Source organism: Apteryx rowi, unplaced genomic scaffold (assembly GCF_003343035.1).
Source record: "Apteryx rowi isolate R43461 unplaced genomic scaffold, aptRow1 scaffold_343, whole genome shotgun sequence".
In the NCBI taxonomy this organism is placed as follows: Eukaryota; Metazoa; Chordata; class Aves; order Apterygiformes; family Apterygidae; genus Apteryx; species Apteryx rowi.
Genome location: NW_020449897.1, coordinates 304,676 through 331,844, shown reverse-complemented (window position 1 = coordinate 331,844; position 27,169 = coordinate 304,676). Strand labels below are relative to the sequence as shown.

Here is a 27,169-nt window from a genome sequence, read left to right as displayed (position 1 = left end):
TTCCTRCTTTCTACCTGTAGGAAATGCACAGACTACAAGCTCAGAGTCCCTTTGGGACCTTGCAGGATGAGAGACACAAGACAACCATGGGCTGCATTACAGTGGAACTGAATCCAAGCCTCTCTTTATTTCAGGTCACGTTAGCTTTGCATAGAAGCACTGTTCACAGCAGTAGTCCCTCCAGTCAAAGACAAAATATTAAGAATTCACAGTTCCAGTTTTTCCAGTTCCTTCCTCAAAACTCCTCTAAACAGATACATAAGTCATTTATAAATACTGCAAAACATACTGCAGAAACTTTGAGTAGCGAAGAAATCATGATGAGATTTTCAGCAGTAAAAAAAAGTAAAAGAAATCCAACTTCTCACACAGTCAGCTTATTTGGTAGGAATTGATCTCAGAGCATTTCAATTGCACATTAAGAATAAAGACAAATAATCAACTAATTGATGACTCTCCCAATTAACTCAGTGTAATCTCCCTACTGAGCCAAGGATATTGTCCCTTATCTTAAGCCTGTGCAAAGAGTATCACAGCAAGTTAGAGGGAACAAAACAGCCATCAGAACACACCTCCCAGCCTCATCACCTCTGTTGGGGCCTGCTCCCCACAAAGCACAGTCAGAACCTGGGCTGCCAACCTGTCTCTGAGGGAAAAGGGGAAAGGGCTACAGAATAAGTGATTCACAAAAGTTTTCCCCTTCTCCCAAGGCCAACTGCACTATTCTGTGTCCAGATCTACTGGAGAAAGTTGCAAAATTCCTACACCCCTTCAAATAGGGTGTGTTGAGGGAAGAAGAATTCCTTTCCTCACACTACACACATTGAAACACCTTGGCCCAAGCAGGGAAGCTAATCCTAGAAGCTTTACCTGGCATTGGCCTGTTTTGTGATGTGGGAAGGTGCATGGTGCTTTGCCATTAGAGGTGCTGCACAGACAGGAGACAGTCTCTGACTGCTGAAGCACAAGATAGGTGGGAGCTCCAGCTGCTGGGAAGGGATGTACAGTCACATATCAGGGCAGCAACACCAAGGGGGGGGCTTCAAGCTCAAATACCAGAGATTGGGCTACAGTACAAAGAGAATAGTCCTCCACACATGAGCATTTCACAGCTGTCCTGGAATACATGTGTATGTGTCCTGCTGTCTATTAAATATTATTAATTCCTATTTATTAGTAGTAGTAGTCCCTTCCCTCACCCCAACATCTTGGTTCAAGACAAATCACAGCCATTTCAGTGACTGCTGCTCATTGCCATCGGGATGCAGAACAGGCAGCTCCAGGTGAGTCATCGGGCAAGAAGGTGCTGCACCAGCTGCTCAAACTGCTCCCGCTGCTGGTAGATGTAAAGCTGGGTGTCCCAGAGGGCGTTCACCAGCACTGTGTCGTTCACCTCATCCAACGTCACGTCTGTGTGCAGCTGAGGACTCAGCCTGTGTATACCAGGACAATATCACCAGCTGGGCAGACACCAACACAACAAGGCAGCAAAACACGCTCAGCACGAGACTTGTGCAAACTGGCTCCCGCTGTCCCAGGCACTCACTTCCCCTTTATCCAGGAGGCTTGCAGAGTAGAGCCGTGGCCTTGCCTCTCCTTCAAGGCCCAAGATGCCACTCATGGCGAGCCTTGACTCAGCAACTGACAGTATCTAAGACAGGAGTCTCAAAGCATGCTGTGTGGTACCCTGAGGTGGAATAGGGCAGGATGCACATCCTCAAAGGACCCTGTTAGACCGCACCCTCATAGCCCCCTGTGAGTGATCCCGGACAAAGTATGACCAGTGTGTCAGGTCACGTAGTGGGCTACAGCACTCTCCAGTATGCCAGAGGCATGAGGCGAGGGGGCAGGGAGACAGGTCTGGGCAGGCAATCCTCTGGTGGGAGCACAATTTGGGATGATGCATGCTGCAGCCAGGTCTGAAGGGAGAGGGCTTAAAAAAAAAWAAATAAATAAAAAAAAAAAAATAAAGCTCTGTGCAGAAACTGGAAAGGAAGCTCTTACCGAAAATATGGGACGTCTGTCATCTCACACCAGGCCCTGGCATGATCCACAGCCGGGCCATCTGCGTCAGTGCACTGCAGGAGAACAGGCCCACAGTTAGAATCTGACTGTCACGCTCCTCTCCCTCTGCCTGCCTGCAAGCCGCTCCCCTGGCACCAAGTTGAACTGCACAAGCCACAGAGGGAAAGAGAGAACCAGAAGCAAGTGCCTCCTGGTTGGCAAAGATGCCCTCCATCACAGCAAAGAGTGGATTCCCCTAAAGAAACCTCTGGGAGGCTCCAAATCACAACTTCCTTGGTCTATCTCTATCCATTTACATCCCACAGGCTCAACAACAGTAGAGTCTGCAACCACTGCAGGTCATCTGGGTTATCCTTGGACAATTTCCCACGGAGGCCTGACATAAAAGACAAGGGAGGCAGAGGGACCCTCCCAGGTATTCTCTGGCTTTAGGAAGATGAAAGAAGATAAAGCAACAGAATTAAAACTACATCCAGAACCTTAATTCTGATCTTTCTGGCTTTCATTCACTTGAATTGTTTTCATTTGTAACCTCTTAATGAGCTTCTTTCTGAAGCATGCAAGAACATATGCCTATTACACACCTAACCACAGCTCTGAACTACTGCTCTTTATTAGTGATATTCCCACTTTTCAAACATTTGCTAATTCTCACAATGGCAGTAGCAAAGCTTTCCTTAAAGCAAATGATTTTATTTTCTGAGGCTTGATTTTATTTTTTTTGTCCAGGTTGCTCAGATGACATTCAACACCTCCAGAAAGCAGTACTCAGGAGTTTCATGAATTCACTTTCCTAGGAGTCACTGACGACAGCCCTTCGCACACATTAGCTGCTGCAAGAACTGCATCCTCCCTTGGCGCTTGAAACAAGGAACAGGCAGGCATGGCTTCAGACCTGCTCTGCTCCAGCAATTCTCAGGTCACCCACTACTACATCTGTGCCTTGAACTGGCCATGGTCAGAGTAGTTCCAGGGAAACAGTTTCCTTCCAAAAGGAAGGAGCTGAACATGGGAAACCTTTGCTCCCTTCTCACAAGCAAGCCCAGGGCTCCTTCCCACCGTCCCCTGCCTCCCAGTACTCACACAATCCACCACCATCTTGCCAAGTTCCCTGGCCCCGAAGACAGTCTTTGCCAGCTCCCAGGGGTTAGAGGGGCGGAAAACATCCACAGAGCTCACCGGGACCTGCGGAGGCTTCCCCGTCCCCAGGGAAACCACCAACCCCAGTTTTCTTACTTTCTGCCTCTGCCCCTGCAGGCAAATAAAAGGTTTGTTTGTAAGGACCAACAATTAAGGTAGAGCCTCCCCAAGACTGTTCCATAAGACATGGCAAAAGGCTCAAAAGCCTTTTCTCTTCCCTTACCCCTCCCTAATCTCCTCCCTTTAGTACTGCCTGGTAAGACAGGCATAACCTAGGTGGCTTCACAAGGTAACAGTTGCACCTTTCTGTCCCTTACACCTCTTGCTACATCTAACCCCATGGGATCACCCCACAGATAAATCCTGGGGGCAGATGGCTGTGAAATGGTCCAACTCTTCCAGTGCCAAGGGCTCAGTATCTGTTTTGGGAAAAACCTCCCCTCCTGGCTACAGGAAGCAGTTACTGCCTGTAGTTAGTCATCTTTCTGAGCATCTGGTCAAACCACAGGAGGCATTCACTCTTTAGCCGTGCAGAGTGTCCTRTCATCTCCTCCATCTATTTGGGGGCAGAAAAAGGACCCACAGAGCTGTGTCATGAACCACAAAAACCATCAACTGAACCCTCCTTGGTTAAAGTAGCACAAACAGACAAAGACTTCCCCCATGATTTCTGCCTCCCCATCTCATACACCTTACTACAAGAGGTATTTCACCTCCAAGTCACCATTCCCAACACAGATCCCCCTCCACACACCCCTCCAGGCTACTGCAATGCTAGCTTGTTTTTCCACTAGAGAAGCATCCATTTCCAAACCATCTCCTCCTTCAAGGAAGGCTCAGTGGAGCCAATAAAGTCTCAGATACCACCAGCCAGGGCCAGGATTTCCCTCACCTTCTTGATCAGCGTCTTGTTGTACTCATGGATTTCCGTCATGGCATCGAGGGTTGGGTTGTTTGCTAGCAGCCCACCATCCAGAAAGCGCCCTATCGGCCGGAAATAAGTGGGAGCTGCACCGCTGCAGCGGGCAGCGCGCCACACCAGTTGGTCTGCAGAGAGAGAGAAAGGAGCAGATGGGCCTCTTTCAGCATCTTTCCTGTGTCACTTAGGGCAATGAGTACCCCCTCTTCACTTGCGCAAGGCAAACCAGCCAGGAGGGAGATGCTTGCGATCCCAGAAGACTCTGCCCCAGATAGTTGTGCCTCTTCCTTCCAACAGTAGGGGCTCTGCTTGGATATGCAAGTCTGGGGGTTATTTTGGTTTAAAAAGTTGTTCTCATCACTTCCCATGTATTCTGGGCCAAATTTACTCTCTACCAGCTTCATTGCTGCTACTATGAGGGTGAACCAGTTACATTTGCTAGACAAAAAGAAGCAAGCTGGAGGCAGCTGCATGCTTCAGAGTTATGTAGCCTTTTCAGGTTACCCAGCTCCTGAGGACCCAGGAAAATGTACTGACTGTGCTCAGGCCTCCTCTAGCAACCCCCATCTCCAGCAAATCTCAACAGCCTGCCCCATTCATGATACAAGAGAAGCAAAGGTAGGAGGGAAGGGGAGAAGAGGGAATCACCTCTAGGACCAAGCTACTAAGTCAAGATCAAGAATGAGCCATTCCAGAGAGATCCTAACTTTCAGAGCAAGGGGAGGAGAAATCAGCAATCTCCTGTCTTTGAGGGAAGGACCCCTAATCAGTCAGCCGCCTGGACTGCACTATGTCAGCACTTACCTTCTGGCTGAGTCAGTGGTTTGAAAGATGCAGTTGTCTTGTACTCTGTGGAGGTTTTTGTCTCTGGTACAGGGTAATTCCGGAAGAGGTGGAGCTCAGCTGGCTGCCGGTCACACAGTGTCCCTGTCACCATGACCCTGGGGGACAAAACATGACAGAGTAAGGATAATATGGAAAACATACTTATGGCTCCAATTGTCTGCACATCACGCTGCTCCAGATCTGCTCTAAGGACAGTCTGAACATCTGGTCCACAGTACTCTTGGGAGAGCATCAATCAATGCCACCCCAGGCAGGACTTACTTGGGTTTTTGGACATCTGTCATTCTGGTGTTTTCCCCAAATTCCTTCTTCAAGAACTCGTCCAGGGGCTCTGACTCGTAGGGCCGAGACCCCCGGAACACCATGTCCTTCATGCGGAAGTACAGGCAGCGCATGTAGTCCATGGACTTCCCTGAGACAGGCAACAGCGTCAGCAGGAGCACAGGGTGGAAGGAAGGGCAGGCAGAACAAACAGAGTGTCAGAGCTTGGACCTTCCAGGACCAGTGGGCAATGGGAGGTGTCCCAGTCCCATCCCCTCCCCTGGCTGCCCATCACATTCCTGGACTTCAGCAGCATTGGGAAGATTAAACAAAAAGCACAAGTTTGGAGCTTAGTTTTCCACTGCCAGAAAGTGCCAATGACCCTGCTGCAAAGCCACCTTGGAGAGAGGGGGAAAAACAGAACACTGCACTCCTCCACTCCTTCCACACGCCTTCCTGAAATCCAGAAAGCTGCTCAAGACCAGTTGACATGAGAAGCATGCACAAAAAACAGGTCTCAGGCTTTCATTCATTAGTGAACATCCCTTCCCTTCTTAGGCAGGACAAGAAGTCTCAGCGTGCATTCTTGGGACTGCTTCCAACCCACATCTTCTGCTCCCCACATGCAGAGGAACACTTGGACCCACAGGAGTGAGAACGGACCCATTACTTGCACTGTCCTCACCATGTACAATGGCCAGGGCCAAGATTCCCCCAGTGCTGGTGCCTGCGATCCAGTCAAAAATCTCACGAATGGGACGGCCCGCAGCCTTTTCGATAGCCAGGAGGAGCTGGATGAGCACCAGGCCCCGGATGCCCCCTCCATCCAGGCACAGGAGGCGGTCTTGACTGGAGAGAGAGACAGACAAGGCTGACGGGGAACTATGGGACTGCTTGCAAATTACAGTACACCACATGAGAACACGACCTAAGGGGATGGGAAAACAGACCAGTAACAAGAACACCACTGTGGACAATAAAATCAGCTCATGAATAAACCCAGCAGTGCTTTCTCAGATACAGGTAAGACTGTTCTGTCCCACCCTGAACAAGGCCAAATAAGCATCAAATCCGGCACAACACTGTTTGGTCTTTTTAGCCATCTCTAACTTTCCCCTGCATTAGGGAGACATTCACAAGCTAGAAACATGTGCAAGTCCCTTACTGCACAGCAATGAATATTGCCTTGTGAACAAAAAGAGAACCTGAAATCCATACTAGCAGCACTTCTGGTCTCTGACCACCTCAGTGCCAACCCTCCTTCTGCTCCATCCAAGGTGAGGTGCAGATGCTGCCAAGGCAGTGCTCAAGCTTGCAAAGGAGCTGGATAACCATCAGGGCAGTGCAGGGAGATGGGGAATCACTAAGACAAAACAGTGTTTGGTGACCAGTAGCACAGGGGAGGGTTGGAGCAGGGGTTTCACCTGCTGAGTTCAGGCTTCACCGCAGCTCCAGAGCTGTGGGCAGGAACAGAAGTTCACTTATAAGAACAGAGCTTTACCACAACAGGGAGAAGGGGGAATTTCTGACAAAAAATGCAGTATCTAAGGACGCTAAATAATGTCAGCTCTGAGGATGCCGAGTCTTCTGGAAGGTGTGGGTGGGGAGGAATTCATATATACAGCTTTCACCTTCAAGCTGCGCAGGAGTCCAGACACAAGCTGTTTCTCACTTACTTTCTCCCACCCTCACTAGGTGAGTCCACAACATCTGGTGTCTTCAACAACTGTCCGACCGCCGTGGAAACATAGAGAAGGTCCTTGTACCCTAGAGGGCCATGAATACGCAGGAGGAAAAATAAATTGAAATAAATAAAAATTCAAAGAAAAAGTGAGCGAAAGAGAGAGATGCAGGCATCTTTACAGCTGCTACAGAGGAAAGGGACTCAAAACTGGTTTTCACTTCATCTGCAGCAGTAGGACCACAAAGAGCAGAAGAGGGCCTCCTCCTGACCTCCCCTACTTTATTCCTAATGTTCCAGATGCTCCTTGGAAACCCATTCCACCACCAGGCAGACTACAACATAACATTCCCCAACTGCTGACATAAGAATCGGTTTTATCCTAGTGATACTGTTTTGCTACCTGAATCCTCTTGCAAGCCCTTCCGAGAGATATTAGTCCAAGTTATAATCAATTAGAAAACTCTGTTATTTTTCTTACTTTCTCTCCTTTGCCCCCAGAAAGCTGGCTGGGGTACCTGAACTTCCCACCCCTGCAGTAAATGACTTCTACCATAATCACATGGAATATCCAACTCCCTTCGCCATCAAATAAAACCTCTCCTGCAGGAGATGAAAGTTGTCTCACCCATAGCCACCAGATACCCCACTCTCCCCCCTCCCCCCCAAATTAAACCCCACACCAAAGAGAAGAAATCCCATCCTTGAGAGCAGACAGCTGGAGGCATACTGGCAAAGAGGCAGAACTTGCAAAAGCAGATGATGAACAAAGTAGGTGAGAGAGAAGGCAGAGTCTAGCAGCATGACCACTATACAGGTTACTGCAAGCCATGAGATAAAAACCTAAATCTACTCCTGCAAGGTAACCTAGGCAGGAGAGCTCTGGGGACAGGGTGGCTTGTCATTACCCCTCTGTTGATGTAAGCCCAAGCCACCCTGGGTGCAGGGGACCAATCCGGCCTAGGTGAGAAGCCAGCCTGTGAAACCAAAAAGAAGAAAGAACAGGGGAAAAGAAGTCAAATACTGCTGCCAGTGCCCAGGCCGAGAAGGTGGCCGTGAATAGCAGAGGAACATGGTCAGGAGTTTCTTCAGGGGCCAGAGTCCATGCTGAAAAGGGCCTCACTTTGTCAGTGCATCAGAGTTAGGGGAGACACCTTCATAAAACCAGTCAGAAGACAGTCCTGGTGAGACTTGTGGAGACATAGACACACTCCAGGGSCAAGGGGGACATTCTCCTCTAGCCTCAAGGAAGGGCCCTTTGCACCAGAGAGCACCAAGCTGAGAGAGGAATTGGACCAGAAGAGGCTGTTATTTTCTCATGTGTCCCACCTTGATTCACCCACCACCCACTCCGTAACTGCTCACACTGCCTCAGCCTGAGCTATGGAGCTTCCTGGAGGAGGAAAGCCCAAACACCTAGTATAGACCCATGGGCTTATTCACACGGACTGGATGGGCAGTACAGAGTACAAGCTAGGACACAGCCACATGTCCTGAGCTCGACTCTTCCTATGCATAATGTGAACTCAGTGCCGAGGATCACTGCTCCTCAGGCTTCATCCCTTCCCTCTCCTAGCTGATCTCCAGAACCTGAATGAGACGCACTTCTAGTTTCCTTGTGCCAGCTGACATGACACTGTGATGTCCTCAAGGCAGACCAGCAAGTACTTCCCTATCTGTACATGACCCAGTGGGCAAAGTGCATATAGGCAAATAAGGCCTACACCGCTTCTAGTGGGGTGAGGAAATCAGTTTTCCCTTTCCTCTTTACACAGCTGCATTGTGTCAGGTCTATAAAACAAAAGGAGAGTTTACGAGTTTAGACAGGGGAAAAGAAAGAAGAGCCTGGATCCTGCAACAGCTGAATGAGGATAGTCACAAGAAACAGAGCTAGGAGACAGCCTCCAGAGTGTAGGCAGTCTGGAGAAGAGATCTGAGAGGACTGTGAAGCAAGAAGGGAGGAGAGCAAGGGAGGACCAGGGAAGGCATTACCTAAGCTGTTGAAGCTGCTCCGTGCGGGAGGTTGCCCTTCCAGGAAGAAGGAGGCAGCAGATGGTGCCAGACATGGGGAGTCAGTGTTGGGTGGGTGGCAGCGTTCAGTCCCTACAGTTTGCAGCAGGTCTAAGAGCACTTTCCGGTTCGCACCTTAGGTGACGAAGGGGGAGTCACAGAGATCAGAAAGAGAATCAGTGTAGGCACACATTGCAGGGAGGGAGGGTGTGCTGCCAAATCCACAGCAGCCCTGGCCCTCAAAAAAACCTCTGGAATGACCTGAGGAAAGGGAAAAATATGCCCTGGATATCCCTCCCCTATCACTACCCAGCAGGACTTGAGCACAGCAGGGGTACCCAGTGTTGTGCAGCTTCAGGGGCGTGCACCACACACTTCTTGCTGTTGAAGAACAGCCCATGTCTGCTTATGCCTGGGAGTTTAGCAGCACTGCATCATCCTGCTGTGAGCCTGCAGTGCCCAACACCACAGCTTGAAGAGGAGGAATGTGTGCCAGCTTTTCCTCTTGCATCTCTGTCTCACAGAAGAGAAATTCATCAAGGACTTAATACAAAGCCTATGCCACTAGCTCAGAAAGTGCCTACACTACAAGCAACTGGAAGCTGAGAGAGTATCTTGGAGAAGCATTGCCCACACTTGGCCTGTTTTCACTATCCCAAGACACTGTTTTGGCCAACAAGGGAGACAGGATGCCAGGCTCACTCTGCAGGGCTCTCTCACCTTTGCTGCTCCTGGCTGCCAACAGCCCTGGAGTCTCCCCGAAGTCATTGGGGATTTCAACATCCCCTCCAAACACAACAAGGGCTTTGATCATGTCCAGATGGTCATGCTAGGGGACAAGAGAAAGCTCAGTCAAGGGCCATGCTCCCCTCAGCTATATTGTTCCATCCCTCCCTCCTCTTTTCATTAGCTAAAGCACTCATAGGGAATCACCCCATGAAATGCATCCCCCCACTCAACAGCCAGGACTTCAAAGAACTCTGCCATTGCCTCAGCCCTTCAGGAAAAAACCCTCTCCTCTCCAGCAGCCTCTGCAGAAAACTCACTTTCATGGCCAGATGCAGCGGAGTGTTGCCATCCTGACCCTTGGCATTGGTGCGGGCCCCATTTGTGAGCAGTACCATGGCACAGTCAAAGCGGCCCCTCTTGACTGCAATGTGCAGAGCCATGTCAGCTGTCCGGCTGATAAAATTCACATCAGAGCCGTACTTGAGCAGCAGCTGCGTCATCTGTGCCCAGGCATGAATGCGCCAGGTTGAGAAGAGAAACAGAAATCGTGAGGACAACCACCTGGAAGCTCAAACAGTTGAGATCTCAGGGGCAAGCAAAGCAGGTGAAGAGGAGCAAGCCTTAGCCTGGACCCAACTGCTGGCAGAAGCCAGCTGCATCATTCTAAGCACTGGAGACAGGTTTCCTCTGTCACTTAGCAGAGAATTACCTGGTGGTTTTCACAATCTGGCTAAAGCTTCTGGATATTTTTGGTCTTATATGCAAGTATAAAAAACAGCTAAGCTCAATGGAGAGAAGGGGGGGTGGGGGGAAACCACCAACAAGCAATCCCTACCTGGGCCAAAATCCTTGCGGACTGGAGGAAAATTTTTGCTTTTTGATCTTTTCCTCTTTATAAGCCAAGCAGACTTATGTCTGCTCAGTCCCTCTACCAGAGGCTTCTGAGAGGGATTTGATACTGCAGGAGGAAAATGGTCCTTCCATAGGGACGTTCTCTGCTTGAAAGGAGTACTATACCAGTGCTCCAGCACAGCATATCACATCACTCATCAGGCCATCTCCGGCAAAAGACGCACAATAACCCACATGTCACCACCCTGTGCCTACCTCACACTTCCCTTGTAGTTGCCAAGACATCAGTCTGCAGTAGCTTTCCTTGAAATTGGCAGGTAGTGAGAGCAGAGCTCCCCCCAGGAGTAACTACAGTCTAGCAACAGTGCTACAATTCCCCCAGCAAAGAGGGAAAAGGAACAAGCTGACAGTTTTACAGCCAAGGATAAAGTACTAGGATGAGCCAGCCAGTTCATTTCACTGCAAGGTTCCACCACTCCATCCCCCACAGCAAACAGCACCGATCAGCCCAGGACAAGGAGAATCAAACAGTTTCAATCACCTCCACAGCAGGACTGCGTTTTGGGCAGTTTGCTGAAGTTTGGCACTTCCAAGGCTCTAAACATGCATGCAGGAAAGGGACAGGCCAGCAGTGGAAGGAATTAACCGGCTGTCAGAGTGTTGGGTGGCAACACAGGCTCTTGCCATGGAGTTGGCTCTACTTACCTCCGCCTTCTTTGCCCAGTGCAGTGGAATGGCTTCATAGCAAGGGTCCTTGGAGTGAACCTGGCTGGCATCTGCCTCAAGGATGGCCTGAGCACACCTGGCAAAGACAATGAGATGAAGAGATCTGTGGCAGTCATCTCAATTCAAGAACTCTGTTCATGTCAGCACCTGCCTCCCACCCAGAGCCTTTCAGATAACCCTATGGCAGCAGCAGGCTACTCTGTGACACCTTAAGCTCCTCAGCAGCAAATTTCACTCTCTTCAAAAAGGAAGGGAGCAACAGGAAGCATATGAGCAGCACAGCATGCAGAGAAAGCAGAAGAATCCCTTCCCAGTTTCAAGTTGTGGGGGAACACCCGGGTCTTTCTCCAATATAGGACTGTGGTGTTTCTGGAAGCTTTGAAGGTCTGAGAGGAAATTCTCCTCTCCCCGCTGTTCCCCCAAAAACTTGGGGAGAAAACTAAAATAGTTAAATACTTACACAAATTAAAAGTCTGTGTACTTCCCTAGGAGTGAGAAATCACATATATTGCAACTAGACTAGTGTCTAGCGCCTAGAAAGCATGGCTAGGTAGACTTAAGGAACAAGTAAGTATACACTCACCAAATAAATCATGTATCAAAGATCAAGCCACACTGCAAAATAAGGGACTTGAGCATATTTTTGGCTTGTGACTGTATTTCTGTTGCAGGAAAGCACTTTTCAAAATGCTGAAAAAACCCAGCTAGCAGCAGTTATTGTTGACTTGCAAACTAGACAAGCAATATCTGTAGGGCTGAGATACTGTATGAAAATAAGGGCTATAAAGTGCACCCAAARGAGACTCCAATTTCTCCAGGAAAAAACGAAATCAGGCAGTGAACAACATATGTCTTTTGATTCAGTTCCAGAGTGTGTTATTAAGGATCAGCAGTAACTTAGGCCCAGAAGAGGCAGGAATAATGAAAGGCTTTGGAATGAAAGCTTACCAGTGACAGAGCATTCTGAAAGATGGAGGTACAGCAGTACCAATATTGTTTAAGCATTGCTAAATCATCCCCTCACAGATCATTTTGCAAAAAAAGGTTTTCCACAAACATTATTTTTAGTTTTCCCCCAAGTTTATCTCTATATATTTTTAATATCAGACATCAGGAGAAAGACAGAAAAAATAGAAGACTGCACGGAAAAACATAACTTTCTTCTGAAAGAGTGTCTTTTTCTCCCATACCAGCACATCTCTATTCTTCTGCCAGCCCGGTGATGCAGCAGAGGACAGCACAGGACACCTGCCTACCAAGCACTGCCCCCAAAATGGTCCAGCCTTGAGCAACCCAGAGCAGGCAGACAGGTCCGCCAAAAAGAGGAAAAGCTCTGTTCTAGCAGGCCCAGAGGTTACTTACCCCTTCTGGGAGTACTTCAGAGCCACATGAATGGGGTAGCCCAGTGTCCCCATAACGCTGCAGCTGGCACGGCATTTCAGCAGAGAGTGAACCACATCCTCTTTGCCCAGCTGGCAAGCGAGATGCAGAGGGGTCAGCCCTTCATGGCTCAGGTGGTCCAAGCCAACAGTTGGGGTTTTTCCCAGGAGCTGAGAAAAAGAAAGAAAGGGGAAAAAAAAAGTCACCCACCCACCCAGATAAAGACACAGAAAGCACCCACCGTCTCTCTCCCTGAAGTCCGAGGACAGACTCTGGAGCATTGGGCTCCTGACAACACCACAGCCTGTCCTCTTAACCCCTACTTCCAACATGGTAATTACTAAAGTGCTCCTTGTTTTCTCTCCCRAAAGGTTGATTGCTACGCTTTGCGCTCTTTTCCTTTGGCCCATGTGCTTTCCGAACACACACCCCTCAGCCAGAAAGGGCTCACACAACCCAGAACACTATGTTACCACAGCCCAGCAGACTCCCACCTGCCAGCTGCAGAACAGTCACACTGCAGGAGCCAAGGTGGCCAAAGTGAACATGAGCCCTAAATGAAAGCAGAAGCTTCCTCTGCGGCTGTAGCCCCATCAATTACCATGGCCAGTCGACAGCAGGAGCTTAGCCTCTCATGCAACCCCMCCATTGCTTGCAGCCCCAAACAGGATTCTGTTTAAAATATACATGTGGAGAGATGTTTGAAGGAATTTTCCTCTCCTCCCTGTAAGTTTCAGATGTGTTACCTGCTGACTGGTTTGTTACACAAAAACACTCCACTGCCATACTGAAGAAACCCTGCAGGCCTCATTGTGCACAAGAAAAGCCAGAATTTAGAGTTTCCTTCTCCGGTTTAGTGAAGAATTGAGAGAGAAAGGCAACAGGCAAGAGTCTGATCAGAACTAAAAGCATCTCTGAACAAACAAGCCAGGCACCAAAGTAAAACACAGGAAGAGGATATCTTTTTAACACAAAGGTCCTAACTGTCCTACTCCACAGCATGGCAAGTCCTGATCGTCATCCCTCCCCAGTCACACATTAGGAAACTCCATCACAGTCTGGCAGGCAGAGGGAGAGATGTCACAACAGGTATTGGGCAATCATGAGGGATGCAGGTGTAGGCAAGAGCCTGTCTCGCATTCTGCGCTCAGAACTGATAGACCTAAGGAACCAATGTGAAAGGCCACTCACGCCCTTATGAACCCTGTCACTCTGCCCAACACCTCACAGCAATTGAGAAAGCCTCTGGCTTCAAACTGCCTCTGCCTCAAGGCCCTGTTGGCTGTCCCCAGTGCAAGACCGCTCAGTTCAGTCAACAAGCTCTTCAGGCTCAGGAGAGCTGAGGAAGGCTCTCCTAGCTGGCAGGCAATATGTGCTGCCCTACGGGAGCCAAAAGGTACCTTTTGGAGCACACTACCCAGAGCTAAAAGCTCTGTTGGGAAGGTACAGAGAGGGGACAGACAAGGACCTGAGGAAAAGTAGGACTAAGGCCTGAAGCAAATGCCAATAAAGGACACTTTCTGAAGAATCTGTTGCTTTATATCCCTGCCCCATTGCAGGCTGGAATTTGGGGTCCACTCATGGGAAGCTGCACCAGTAAAGGGGGCAGAAAGGGGCTGAAGTCAGCCTCAAGTACTCACATGATGCTGCAGCAGAGTGAAACAGTTTAGCTTTCTTCTCCCCAGTGTGCATCCCTGAGCTACTTTCCTCTCTCTCCCCTCACAGCATAGAGGGGATCCATTTTAGTCCCACTCCTCCCAGCTTTGAAACCACTCCCACCTCGATGATCTGGGGGCTGCTCCCTCGCACAGCGTAGTGGAAAACCGTCTCCCCGTTCCTGTCGGTAATGTCCACCCGTGCATGGCACTCCAGCAGCTCCTGCAGGCACATCATGTCCCCCTTGCGGCATGCCAGGTGCAGTGGGGTGCAGCCCTCTTCACTGTCTGTGTTGTTCACGCAGCTGCAAGAAGAGAGGAGTCAATGTGACATCACTTCAAAGATACCTTCTTCAACATCTGTGATGGGCCCAGCTGGTACAAACCATCGAGGTTCACAAAAGCCTACTCTCCTGCCAGGGAAGGAGCACAAGGAAGTGCTACCAAGCAGTCCCAGCCCTGCCAGAGGCTCTCCTCCTGCCACACAGCCCCCTGTCCTGTCCATCATGGAGACACCATGCAGCTCCCACTGCCCTTATGAAAGGGAGACACAAGATTACAGTCAGCAACCAAGAGGTGCTGAGATAAATCTCCCAGTCCACTAACTCCTTCCAGATCTGCCCTTTCCTAAATGGATTTCCCCAAGGAAAAAGAAGAAAGGCTTGTGCCCTTCTTCTTCTTGTGCATTTCCACAAAGACAGTCCTACCCTACCTGCTCTCTTGTGGTTTACAGTGCCACAACACCCTCTGAAGAGCAGCTCCATGAGGGTTCTAAGAGTTTTATTCGTGCTTCTAGCAAATCTGTTCGCTCCTTTAGCTCAAACACCAGCAGTCTGGGCTTTAATGTCAATAGGTCCAAAGACCGCCAGTAAACTTGCACAGAGGCCATTAGATACCCTTTGCTATTATTTCTGTTATTCACACAAGACAGATACCAAGGTCAGCACTTGCAAACTCAACCACTGCAGTAACTGCAGGTTTAAGCTTCTCCAAGAAGCAGCTCACTTTGCATTGGTACAGCAAACTGGGGTACCCAAATTTTGCCTAGCCTCCCCTCCTGAGTTTGTTCCCAGCACTAGGCCTACAGGAGATCCCTCACTGCCTCTTGCCTCAGAACATGGTTGTGCCGGAAGCTCTCGCGATGGCCAATCTCCACTGCAACATGTGCCGATGACCAGCTGGGGTGGTTGCGGAAGCAGTCACTAAGCTGCTGGAGAACCTCCAATGACAAGGGCTGATGAGAGCTCTCATAGAAAGGACGCAGCTGCCTGGCATACTGCTCAAAAYGCACAACAGCATCTGTTTCATTGTCAAGCTGGAAGAGCCTGGGGGAAAGGCAAGAGGAAAGAAAGGCAAAGGCAAATGCAGTGCAAGTCCCACTCAAAGAGAGACACAGTTCTCCAAACATTAGTGCTAGGGACCTTCCTCTTCTTCCCTGTCATGTGGCAGATTCATTCCAAGTGAAGGAGAGAGTCTGCTAGGGAACCAGAGTAGCCTCATTCTTCCTGAGGAATGTTAACTTTTGGGCTCAAGTATCCTGTGCTCCTGATCCTAAAATAGTAAAGGGCATGAGTAAAAGCGGATGCATCTGTAGACATTCAGACCTGAGTGCTTATTATGTGGTTGCCTGTTCTCCACAGCATTTAAACTCAGTCAGTCAGGTGATGCCTTCCTCATCCTCACAGGCTGTTTTGACAACTCTTTCACCAGCATGCACAACAACCTCCCATTTCTAGTGAGCCCACCTGCCGGTGAAACACTTCACCCCACACCCACAGACCTGAAGCACTGTGGTCCTGAGACTGGACCATTTCACATCTTTAATTTCCCACTTGGATAGCAATCAGGAAAGGACGGTCTGTCACTTACCGGAAAGCAACCTGTGGGCTCTGGGGATTCACCAGCAGGCAATCCCAGGAGCGCGCAAGACCATTCTTATACAGGGTCACCCTGCCTTCTTCCCTCAAGCAGGTATGAGTAGCATATTCCGCAACAGTCACCTCCTTTACCCGGTAAGGGTTTGTAAATATTTGGGTGACACTGTTGATGGTATTCACAAGCCGGCCAAGAAACTGCATCTTTCTGGAGAGTCAGTCCTGAGGGAAATCCAATTGCAAACTTAGCCCGGGCCAGAMTGTCCCCTCCCACTCCCTGAACTTAGTAACCCAGTGCAAGAAAAGAACCGAAACAACAAATAACCACCAGAAGGGAAATCCAGTATGAACAGGAGCTTTTATTTATTATCTCTTCCTGGAAGGGCGTCCGAGACTCTCCTCCGTGCCCCAGAACTACTTCTCACCCTTAACCTCCTACTCACAGTCTTACACAGCAACCTCGGCCGGGGACGGAAATCACCCTCCAGAGCCAGCCCGCCCCGTCTCGCCACCGGGGTGGGGAGGGTGCCCCGCCGCCTCCCCCGCCCCTGCGCCTGGGAGAGCCGCCAGCCGCCGGGGTGGGGGGCGAAGAGGGAGAAGCGAGGGGGAGAGGGAGGAGACGCCGGGGCGCTGCGCTGCCTCGGCCCCGGGGCGGCGCCTCCCGCCTCGCACCCGCCGCCGAGCGCCGCGGGCTCCCACAATCCTCAGCGCGTGGCCACAGGAAAGGACGGGGGGGGAAAGGGGGGTGCGCCTCGCATTCCAGCGCACTTACCGCACTCGCACTTCCGCCAACGGCCCGCGGCGTGCGCAGACACCGGCGAGMGCCCCCACAATGGCCGCCCCGCCCCTGGAGCGGGCCAATCGGAGGCGGCCGAGCGCGGGGAGGGGGCGGGGGCGGGGAAAACACAGCTCGCTGCTGCGTGATTGATGGAGGAGAGCGCCGTTACGTAATGGCCGTTCCGCCGGCGGCCATCTTGGTGAGGGGTGGAAGTGCGCACCGCGTGCGGCACGGCCGCCATTTTGGTGAGGGGCGGGGATCACCCTTCCTTTCTTAAAGGGGCAAGGGCGCCATTTCTCTAGGTGAGGTGGGCCCTTCCTCATCTCGGGTACAGCCCTTTTCCCAGACTCGCATTTTTCCTAAATTTTGGAAAAATTCTAAATTTCTAGTGTTGGAGGAGGGGGTGGTGGCTGCATTCATTCCTTTGCCCTGGTTCCAGACAGCTTGTGTAATAAACTGGCAGCAGGAAAGCTTTTCCCAAGCAGTAGCTGTTTGTACATACATATATGCATGCATATACACATTTGTATACAAACATACACATACTTATACATATGTATCCATATGAGCATACATACATGCATACGCATAAGCACATACACATATACATGTACACATATATACATATGTATACACATAAACATGCAAGTCTGCACACATGCATACATACCTATGTATGCATACATACACATATGCATACGAGCACATACACTCATCCATGCATATGGCTGTGGGCGGGGGCTGTGCAGGCCCTGCTCTTGAGGCAGGGAGCTGCCCCCACACTGCAGCCCCAGGAGCAACGTTGCACCCCGCAAAACCCTAAAGGGCCCAAACCCCCTTGCCCCAGCCGGTGACTCCGGGTGACGGCCAGCCCCAGGGGGGACAGCCCAGAAAGGCCACGAGGGTCCCCCAAGGGTGCCGCTGCCAGTGCCCCCACGGTGGGCAGGGAAAGGCCTGGCACAGCACCCCTTCCCCAGGGAGTCACTTGGGAGGGGGGATGCTACCTCCAAGCGCTCTTTTAGCACCGGTTTTGACATCAGATAGCCACCTCGGGAAAATAAGCCCTTTCCCTCTCCTTTTTCCAATATAAAAAAGTAGCTGTAAAACATTTTCAGAGCAGCTCTTCATAGCTCTGCTGGAAAGCCATAAACAGCTCCGTGAGCTGCTGCGGCGGGACATTTAATGATAAACACAAGCCTCTCCGCCGCGGCCMGGCAGCTCGCAGCTCCTCCGGAGTCCAGGCGCTCAGCTCGACAGCACACCTCTGCGGCCGGGGCACGCCGCGGCCCCTGTCTCGCAGCCAGGGGCGCAAAAACAGGGTCACCCAGCCTCCCCCCCTGGCCGGGCAGCCGGCGGCACTGCCCTGGGGGGCACCCGCCTCCCCCCCCCAATTCCTGGGGCAAGCAAAACCCCAAATCCCCTGCAGCAGGTCCCCCTGCCCACGGTGGGGGGGGGGGGGCYCAGGGGACCCTTTAAAATCACCTCCCGACACTAAGATGGCAGCAGGGGCTCCCCTGGCCGCATCGCCTTCGCCATGGCGGGGAGGGGACAAGGGAGGGGAAAAAATGATGTCACCGCATGACTGTGTTTTTATGAATGAAAAGAATCCTGCGAGTGAGTAATTCCAGGAAACTCGCGTTACAACTCAGCAGATCCCGGGGCCCCGCTCGGCCCCGCGCCTCTCTCCGGCTGCCCTCGCCAGGCCCCCCCCCGACACGCGTGCTTTCGCCTCCCCGCCGTCCCCGGGGGCCGCACGGCTGGGCCAGGCTCGCCCGGGGGAAGCCGGCACAAAGCCTCCCGCCGAGAAGCCCCGCGCGGTAAGTGCGGAAACGCCGCCCGCCTCCGCTGGCCTCGCCGGGACCGGGCCGCGTGGCCGCCCGCCGCGGCCTTTGCGCTTCTTCCCCGCCGCGACGGACGCCGGGTCCCGGTCCCAGGCGGATTTACTGGGTCCCGGGTCCCAGGGCGGTTTTGTGGCCCTGTTTTCGGAGGCGGGAGAGGAGGGCGGCAGCGGGAGGGAGCGAGCAGCGGCGCGCGGGTCTGCGGCCGCCGGCGGCCGGGGCAGGAAACCTCCCCGTGGCGCGCGAGTTACTCCAGGCCCGAGCTGACGGCGCGAGGGAGGCGGGCGGCTGCCCCCCGGCGCGCCGGGAGCGGGGCTGAGAGGAGCAGGCGTCACAGGATTTTCCACCCCGTCCCCCCCTTCCCTTCCCCGGGCAGATCTCGCCTCCCGCAAGTTTTGTTTTCTTGGCTCCGGTTAAATTCAGTGGGAGTTTCGGGTTGAGAAATCCGACCTTTCCGCACCCAGGAGAGCTCAAGGCTCTGCTTTACCTCCTCTCTCGCCTTGCGTTTTCTGGCTCCCCGCTAAGCCGCTGCTGCTTTTTCGCCCGAGGTAGCTGCATTTCCAGGGCAGGTGGTTGCTTCTGTCCGGAAATAGCACAGTTTGGAAATCTGTTTGTGGCACCGTATGTTTTGTTTCCGAAAGATGCCAGCAACAGCGGTTAACACTTGCCTGTGGGTGCCCTACACTTCTCACGCGTCTTTCCCATCCTAAGGGGATATAAATAGAAAATGCTGTGGTGTCTTACCTCCCACGAGGTGACAACTTGGTGGCCAAAGCTGGATTATTTTTAGCAGTTCCTGCAGTACTGATAGCAAGCGTCGTACCGTAGGGAGCCAAGTGCTGTTTCTTTAAACCCGTAGCAGGAAGTTGGGCCAGGAAGGGACCTAGGCAGCAGCCCTACGCGGCAACACAGAAAACAGCTTCAGGGTTAACACTGTTTTTTCTTTCCTGCTCAGCAGAATGTCACATGACAGTCACTGCAGCAAATGCCCACATCAATGTGGGGAGCAAAGGTTGGGAGGCTGCAGGTCCCATTTCACCGGGGCGAAAATGAAGCCAGGGACCAGCGGGAGCGCAGGCGTTCCCTGGCTGGTGTTACACCCGTCCATGTTCCCCTCTTCAGCTTCAGCTGGCCCCTTTGCTAGCCCCGGCTCATGAGCCAGGTCCCACTGGGATGCTGCCCACTGAGTAACACCTCCTGGCCGAGGAGCTGAGCTGGGAAGTCCTCTGCTTCCTCACAGTGCCGGAGGCAGCTGCAGGAGCACTTCTCACTGCTCAGCGGGATGCTGCTGGCCATCTCTGCCCCACATTTCAATCAGAAATAGGAGCTGCAGGGAAAGGTCCTGCTGAGGTACCCAAGCCCTGCAGAAGTACCATCAGCATCACATGCTCGTGCATTTGAGTGCTGAAGGCTGCCAGCAGTGCCTCGAGTGCTCTATGGGATCCTGGATCCAGCCCGTCGTGCCACCGTGACTGCGCATAAATCCTTCTCCTGCGGTTGGGTCAGGTGGCTTAAGTCAGCAGGGCTTGCTGTGTTTCTTGAAGGCTGGATTTGGTCAGAGCTGGCAGGGCTGTGGGGTGCCCTGTCCCAGCRGTGCAGTGGTGCAGATGTGCCAGAGGCTGTCCCTGGTGCCCAAGTGTCCCCATCGCCTGGCATGTGTGTTAGCATTGGCAGCACACCCACTCCCTTCTCAGGAACAGCAGTAGATAGGGGACCTGCTTGTGTAAAGGATCTGCTTCTTCCCTGCAGGTCCTTCTCCTTCTCTGTTTGAAGCTGCATCCAGGTGCATTATAATAGCTGACCATCCGTACAGAGGGATAGATCCTGGCCCCTTGGGCTGGGGAAAGCTTTTGCCCACAAACCAGGTGGCAATGGGGTCCTGCCCTGTGGAGGTGCCATTAGACCCGCTGCCTTCCTGAGTGCTCGTGGGTTGTCCCAGCCTTCAGTAGCCCTGGCTAGAAGTTATTTGTAACCATTCAGAATTAGGGGCAAATTAATGAAATAGCAGGCAACGGAAAGGGAGTTGAAATAGCCTGCTGCGGTGCCTCGACACAGTGTAGCTGTGCTAGTGGTCCTGATACGACATCGAGCTTTGACTTTGCTGAAGGATCTCTCCTTTGAAAGCCAGCTAAAGGCTCTGGGGCCTGCAGCCAGCCTGAGATGGTCTCTGAGCCCCATCTCTGATGCTGAGTCCAAATCAGGGTGAGGGCAGCAGTGATACAGACCTGGGAGGGTCTCCTCTCCCTGCCTCCCTCATGGGGTCACACCTCCGGGGTCTTTGGTCCAAAGCAAAAGGCCTGCAGCCGTGCCAAGGATGCAAGGACCTGGGAGAAAGGCGGCTCTGCTCCCAGCTGTAACTGACTTAGGCATGGGAGGCTTTGGGTTGTATTTGTTTCTTTCTAAATCTTGTTCATCTCTTGTGTAAGTTCCTGAAATCTCTCCCTCTCCTGAGCCTTGCTTGCCTGTTCCGGCAGCCGGTGGAGGAGGCCATGGCCGCCCCTGCTGTGCAGACCATGTTCCCTCGCCTCTGTGTGCAGCTCCCCGTGCTTCCCGGCTCTTATTGCATCAGATTTCAGCCCGCTGCTTTCCCAGCTCCACCTTTCCTCTCTGCTCTCCTCCCAACTCTTCACCTTATTGCTGCTTGGAGTGCACTCGGTGGGGGCCCGTCCCTCAATCCCTTTCCCGTGCGTGGAGACTTATCTCTTCTCACCTTCAAACTCGCCTCATCCATCCGCCCCTCATCTCCTCCTTCTAGCCAGCCCTCACCTCTGCCCATTTTCGCTCTCACTTGGTCTGGTTGCTCCTCTGTGGGGGGGACTGCCTGAGATAGGGAAATGCTACTTGGCTGCATTTCAAGCTCCCAGCCCTTGCCACCCCCCTCCTCATAACTTAGTGACAAGGGAAAAAAATTAATTCACCAGCAAGGGGATGGGCACAGATTTGGTGACTTCTCCTCCTGCGGTGCTGAGTCACGGTGAGATGACTTTTCTCCCACCCACATGATGCTGCTGTGCCCAGACCCTTTGTTCCCCTCCTCGGGACCTCTCCAGACACTTGATTAATTCGACCTCAGCCTCCGGCAGCCTTGGGTGTGCTCGCCAGATGGGGTGTGAGGGCTGCGGGGTGGTGTGTCTGCACACCGCGGCAGGTCCTGGCACGGAGGCTCGGCTTGGTGGGGGCTCGGGCACTGCCGGGCTCTCACTTCGCAGGCAGGGCAGGTGCCCATGCTGAGGTGGGCACGTGCCAGCACACCGGGCACATGTGTGTGGCGAAGGTGGGTGCCCTGGGCAGCACAAGGCAGCTGAGGCCTGGCAGAGCTTGTGGCTGGTTTCACTCCAGCAGCCAGAACCATGGAGTTGCGGCTTATACTTTCATTTTAGCACCAGGCAGACTCTCGCCTGTGTTTCCTCCCCTCCAGAGGAGGAAGCTTGGCCTGGCTGCCATGTCCTTGCAGCATGGCAGGGCCATTTTGGGTCCTCGAAGACCTCTGAGCAGGGCAACCTGGCAACCTCGGGGCAGCACGAAGGAGGTGCAGGAGGTTTAGCATTATTTCTTCTCTCTCTCTCTCTTTTTTTGTAATAGCTATTATTATGTATTTTTAAAAGGAATAACAAGGAGTCATTTGGCTCCCAAATGCCCAGCCCTGTGGTAATCCGGGGAAACATGGGTGCCAGGCAGGGGGCACAGAGGGGTCAGCATCCCCTTGCCATCACGGACTGGTGGAGATCGGTGTCCTCCATGCTGGAGTGACAGAAACATGCTGTGACTAACAAGCTTTTCTCCTTGCTCCTTGGCAGGGCCAGCCTGGGGGGAGACGATGGCCACGGATGGACTCTCTAGCAAGGCCTTGAAGGTGAGCCTGAGGGCATCCCCGGGGGGGGCCGGCTCCCCTTCCTGCAGCGGCGGGGGTGCCGTGGCAGGGGTCTCAGGAGGCCACCCCTCTCTCCGGCAGGTGAAGCGGGAGCTGGGGGAGAACACGCCGCTGCTGTCRGACGAGGAGCTGATGGGGCTGTCAGTGCGGGAGCTCAACCACCACCTGCGGGGCCTCTCCAAGGAGGAGGTGGCGCGGCTGAAGCAGCGCCGGCGGACACTGAAGAACCGGGGCTACGCGGCCAGCTGCCGGGTGAAGCGGGTCTGCCAGAAGGAAGAGCTGCAGAAGCAGAAGATGGAGCTGGAGTGGGAGGTGGACAAGCTGGCCCGGGAGAACGCCGCCATGCGCCTGGAGCTCGACACCCTCCGTGGCAAGTACGAGGCCCTGCAGGGCTTCGCCCGCACCGTGGCTGCCCACGGGCCCCCCGCCAAGGTGGCCACTGCCAGCGTCATCACCATCGTCAAGTCCGGCACCAACCAGGCTGCCTACTCCTAGTGCCAGCCCCCATCCCCCGGCCGGGTGCGGCCCCCCGGGGCGCCTTCCCCCACCAATCGACTTGAAGGTTGCCTCCCTCTCCCCTCCCCAACCCCCTGCCGTGGCTGCTGGGACCTGTGATCCAGGACCCAAAAAATCCCTTCCTGCTCCACATGGCGGTCTCCCTTGGATTTGCAGCCTGTCCTCTCCCCAGAGCCCTCTCACTGCCTGGGGCCGGCCATCCTGTGCAGGGAGGGCTGCCCCGGCAGGGGTGCTGGGAAGGGATGACAGGACCCTGCCAGGGACCCCTCGAGGAAGCAGTGGCTCCCAAAGCCTGGCAGTGCCCCGCAACCCTCCTCGCCTCCAACTCCAGCCCCAACATCCTCCCTGTCTCCTGCTGCAGCCTCCCCCTGGCTGGGCACTTCTCGCCCAGGCAGGTACGCGTGGAAGAGGAGGATGCTCACACAAGTGGAGCTGGGGAAGCGTCCCATGTCTCCAAGCTGGCAGGAAAACCCTGGGCACCTCTTTTTTGGAGAGGGTGCAGGAGAGCTGAGTGCAAGCCAGGCACTCTCAGGAGCATGGCAGAGAGAAAACGAGGGGAGAGAGTTTTGCAGAAGGGACAAGATGAGGAGGGGTGTATCAATGCTGGAGTCTGGCTCAGTGTCAGCCTCACGACTTGGACCTGTGTGGGCCACTGCCGCTGTCAGCACATGGGAGAGGCGGCAGTGTGGCCATGGGTGCGCAGAGGCTGTGGGCCTGCTTGGCTCAGCTCTCCACTGGCTGAAGCCTCGAGCTTTCTGGCGCAGAAGGGATCAGAGACAGCAAAGGCAGGTGGCAGGCCAGAGGGAGAGAGAAAGTGGCCATGGGTTGGTGCCTGAGTAAGTGTAAGTGGAGATGGAAAAGCATCATGGCAGCCTGTGACACTGGAGGTTGGGGGAGTCTGGAGGTGACAGGGAGCAGTGGTGAGGGAAGGGAGGACCTTGGGGAAGGGAAAACTGTGAGACGGTGAGCGGGTCAGTCCTGGCCTTGTTTCTTCCGCTGTAGCCCTGGGCTGCTGCTGGTGAGGGCTGAGGGGAGAAGCAAGAGGTGCTCTTTTATCTCTCTCCATCACGCACATCCTTCACACCTCTTCCTGCCCACGGGGTGTGGCAGCCCAGCCAGGCCGGGTGGCTCTGAAACAGAGAGACACCGGCAGGAAGGAAATGAAGGCAGCTGGAGCAGAAATAAACACTATTTTGTTCAGTACAGGCCAGCTTGGACGGCCCCACAAAGCCAGGCACACGTTCCCCTCCGCTCCGCTGCAGGGAGACTACAAAGCATGCGGAAAGGTGGTCCTGGCCCCAGGGAGTGAGAGTTGAGGCTGGCTAAAAAGGAGAGGCAGAGAGAGGGGTGGAGGTGTTGAAGGTGGGCAGTGCTGGGCTAGAGACTGAGGGACAGAGAGTGCTTCTGCTCCTGGGAGTTGCAGGACTTGCCTCGCGCAGTGTTGCACCTCCCTTTGATTTTCCTATAGTTTGGACGCAAGCCTGGGATAGCTCTCTCTTCAGAAGGCTTAAGTGCTGGAGAAGAGTTGAGTTTTACAAATGCGGGCAGCAACATGGAGACTTGGGAAGGTAACAGGAGGCAGCCCCTTCTTGGCATCTGCCAAGTATCTGATTGCCCCTTTCTGCCCTTGCCTAGACATTGCCACGCCAGCCACGCTAGGCTGCAGCCTCCATCCCTCCCTGAAGAGAGGTGCCCACCGTGCCACGGAGAGGGCACTATGGTTAGCATCCCCCTACCCCATCCCCAACTCCTCTTGGGTTTATTTATTGCACGAACATAAGTTATTTTCACGTCCTCTTTGCCATTCTGCCTCTCGGCACAGCCAGGATGTTGGTACAGAGCCGTACTTTATATTTTATATATGCAAATCACATTTTATCTTATACTTATATAGAGCAAAAAATACTTATTTATTTTCTGACTTACAGTATGTGTCCTACCTGACTCCTCTGTATTTTGTAGACTTTACAAATAAAGCAAGTTCTTTTTTTTTCCACAGAGAGAGTGTTTAATCATTCTTGAACAGAGTATAGAGCTGTGTCTTTGTAAAACCAGCACCTGTTCACGCTTACAGCTGAGTTTTGGTGTTTGGGTTTGGGGTTTTTTTCCTCCAATGTCCAACATGCTGAAATTGTGAGCCTGCATGAAAATCAGAGCATTCAGCTAGAAAGATTTCCACAGGGCACATGATTAAGATAATGTGCATAAAAAAGATTCAGGATGGGGCACAGCTCATGATTTCTTCAAATCAGCACGGATTTATATTCTTTGGAAGAAAGGGCTAAGAAAGTAGGTTTAACACTGAGCATCTCCTTCGAGGTATTGGCATCTAGCCAAGACAACTCCAGGACAAACCAGCCAACTCTGACCTGGACCAGCCATTAATTCAAAGGGCAAAAAGGCCATGGCAGATGCCTCCCTGGCAAATCCCAGATCATAGAGCTAAACACAGCAACAGGCTCAGCTAGGCAGATTGCAGTGGTGGCTGCAGAGCTACGTGTCGCTCACTGTCCCAGTTGTCTGCTCTGCCTGGGAGCTCCCTGCTGGGGCTGTTGCCTCCTCAACATTCCTCCTCCTCTTCTCTCACAAGCAAACCACCACCAGGGGCTGACCCTGCAGCAGAGCAGGGGCAGGTTCATGCGTTGCTGTAGGTTTGGTGGTACTGCACGGCTGCCAGAAGCGAGCAGGGAGCAGAACTGAGCAGGAGCCAGTTTTCTCTCACACAAACTTTTTTCTTTTCATGGCAAGTTCAGAAAGTGCTTCCCTTCCCTACTGGGACAAACCAGGTGGGGAAACAGCGATCCACTCCACTGGAGAATAACTAGAAGAGGCAACACAGCATCAGGTCCCCACTCTGTTGGGCCTCACTCTCCTTTATTCCCCGCATTAGTGCTCCAAGAGAAGGAGGCCACTCCTCTGGGCACTGACTCCCAGGAACAGGCAAATGCCAGGTTCCTGCTTTAAAGCTAGGTATGAGCAAGAGTCTCTTTTGCTGTTGGCTGAGCGGTCCCCCACACCAAGGCATCTGCTAATGCAGAGTTGCTGGGTTTCACTTTTGCGCGTCTCACTAGAAGCTGCCAGCATTGAGATCATTACATGCTTTCTTTCCATCCCCCCATAGCACATTCTTTCAGGAGCACTTCAGCTGTGCTGAGTCAACTTTTCCCAAAACAGATAAAGCTTTTCACTGGAAAATTCAGCTAGGCTGCACTCAGAAGGGAGCCAGACCTGACGTGAGCAGGTGCTCAGACCATCGCACGTCCTTTCCCGCAGCACCCCAAAGTCACTGCAGCTGTACACAGTCACCGTGGTCTATGCAAAGCTTCCCTGTTGAGCAACCTCACTGCCTTACTCAGGCCTGGGGAGGAAAGGCTGTCTCTTCAGAGGAAGAAAGGGGGGGAGCTCAAGTCTCGCGGCGGCAAGAGGAGGAAGCATTGCCGGCATGTTACCTGGAGGTGAAGCCATTCGACAGCTGCCCCGCCTGTTCTGCGTTCCTCCCCACCACCATCCCCTAGGAAAAGCTGTCCCTCCATGACAACTGCTGCTCTCCAGGGCTGAGGTAGAAGCGATGAGTGCATTCCCTTGACACACAAACAGGCAAGTTTCCTGCCTCTGGGCAGCTTGCAGCGCACAGGCTAGTTCTGGGCTTTATGTTCATGCTCCAATCTGCCACCCACCGCTGCAAACTACCCCAGTTCAGGCCATGGGCAGCACAGCCACACACTTGAGGAAGAAAAGCTCAAAGTTGCCATTCGTTAGGGCCTGCTTCAAGGAAATAAGCCTGCTCTATCCCCAACAGGTGTTTTACACTGAGCACCACCCAACAGCTCCGGCCTCATTTCGATTCCAGATATTTTAAAAACAGGTTTTGCTCCTGCCTTGGAGCATCAGTAATACCTCAGCTCCAGGCCCTGCCATCAGGCTGCTGTAGCACTGCGTCTCTGTCAGCATCCACGCCCGCCAACACAGATGGCGTGAAGCTTTACCCCTGAGAATAGGACTAATGGGGCAAGACATACTAAGTCTTGCCCCATTATAATGGGCAAGAAGAGAACGCAAAATCAGTTC

General features: G+C 52.8%; 2 protein-coding genes across 13 annotated transcripts; one reads left to right on the top strand and one right to left on the bottom strand.

The window, feature by feature from the left end:
- Positions 1-96: 96 nt before the first annotated feature.
- On the bottom strand, positions 97-19,721 carry PLA2G6 (phospholipase A2 group VI). Of its 9 annotated transcripts, XM_026072544.1 has the most exons (18): positions 19,459-19,721; positions 19,202-19,293; positions 16,094-16,320; positions 15,334-15,549; positions 14,349-14,529; positions 12,552-12,739; positions 11,169-11,265; positions 9,929-10,111; positions 9,603-9,711; positions 8,865-9,017; positions 6,868-6,958; positions 5,877-6,040; positions 5,192-5,342; positions 4,889-5,025; positions 4,058-4,212; positions 3,109-3,276; positions 2,005-2,078; positions 97-1,433 (listed from the first exon to the last, which is right to left on the bottom strand). In XM_026072544.1, exons 3-18 carry the CDS (start codon positions 16,300-16,302, stop codon positions 1,289-1,291), a joined length of 2,421 nt encoding a protein of 806 aa, XP_025928329.1. In that variant the 5' UTR covers positions 16,303-16,320; positions 19,202-19,293; positions 19,459-19,721; the 3' UTR covers positions 97-1,288. The 9 variants fall into 9 exon arrangements, with proteins under 9 accessions (XP_025928329.1, XP_025928333.1, XP_025928331.1 ...); XM_026072548.1 differs by lacking the exon at positions 19,202-19,293; XM_026072546.1 differs by lacking the exon at positions 19,459-19,721 and having other exon boundaries at positions 19,202-19,390.
- On the top strand, positions 16,992-25,099 carry MAFF (MAF bZIP transcription factor F). 4 transcript variants are annotated; one of them, XM_026072562.1, is made up of 3 exons: positions 16,992-17,075; positions 22,512-22,567; positions 22,667-25,099. In XM_026072562.1, exons 2-3 carry the CDS (start codon positions 22,532-22,534, stop codon positions 23,078-23,080), a joined length of 450 nt encoding a protein of 149 aa, XP_025928347.1. In that variant the 5' UTR covers positions 16,992-17,075; positions 22,512-22,531; the 3' UTR covers positions 23,081-25,099. The 4 variants fall into 4 exon arrangements, with proteins under 4 accessions (XP_025928347.1, XP_025928344.1, XP_025928345.1 ...); XM_026072559.1 differs by having other exon boundaries at positions 17,043-17,121; XM_026072560.1 differs by lacking the exon at positions 16,992-17,075 and adding an exon at positions 17,613-18,693.
- The last annotated feature ends 2,070 nt before the right edge of the window (positions 25,100-27,169 follow it).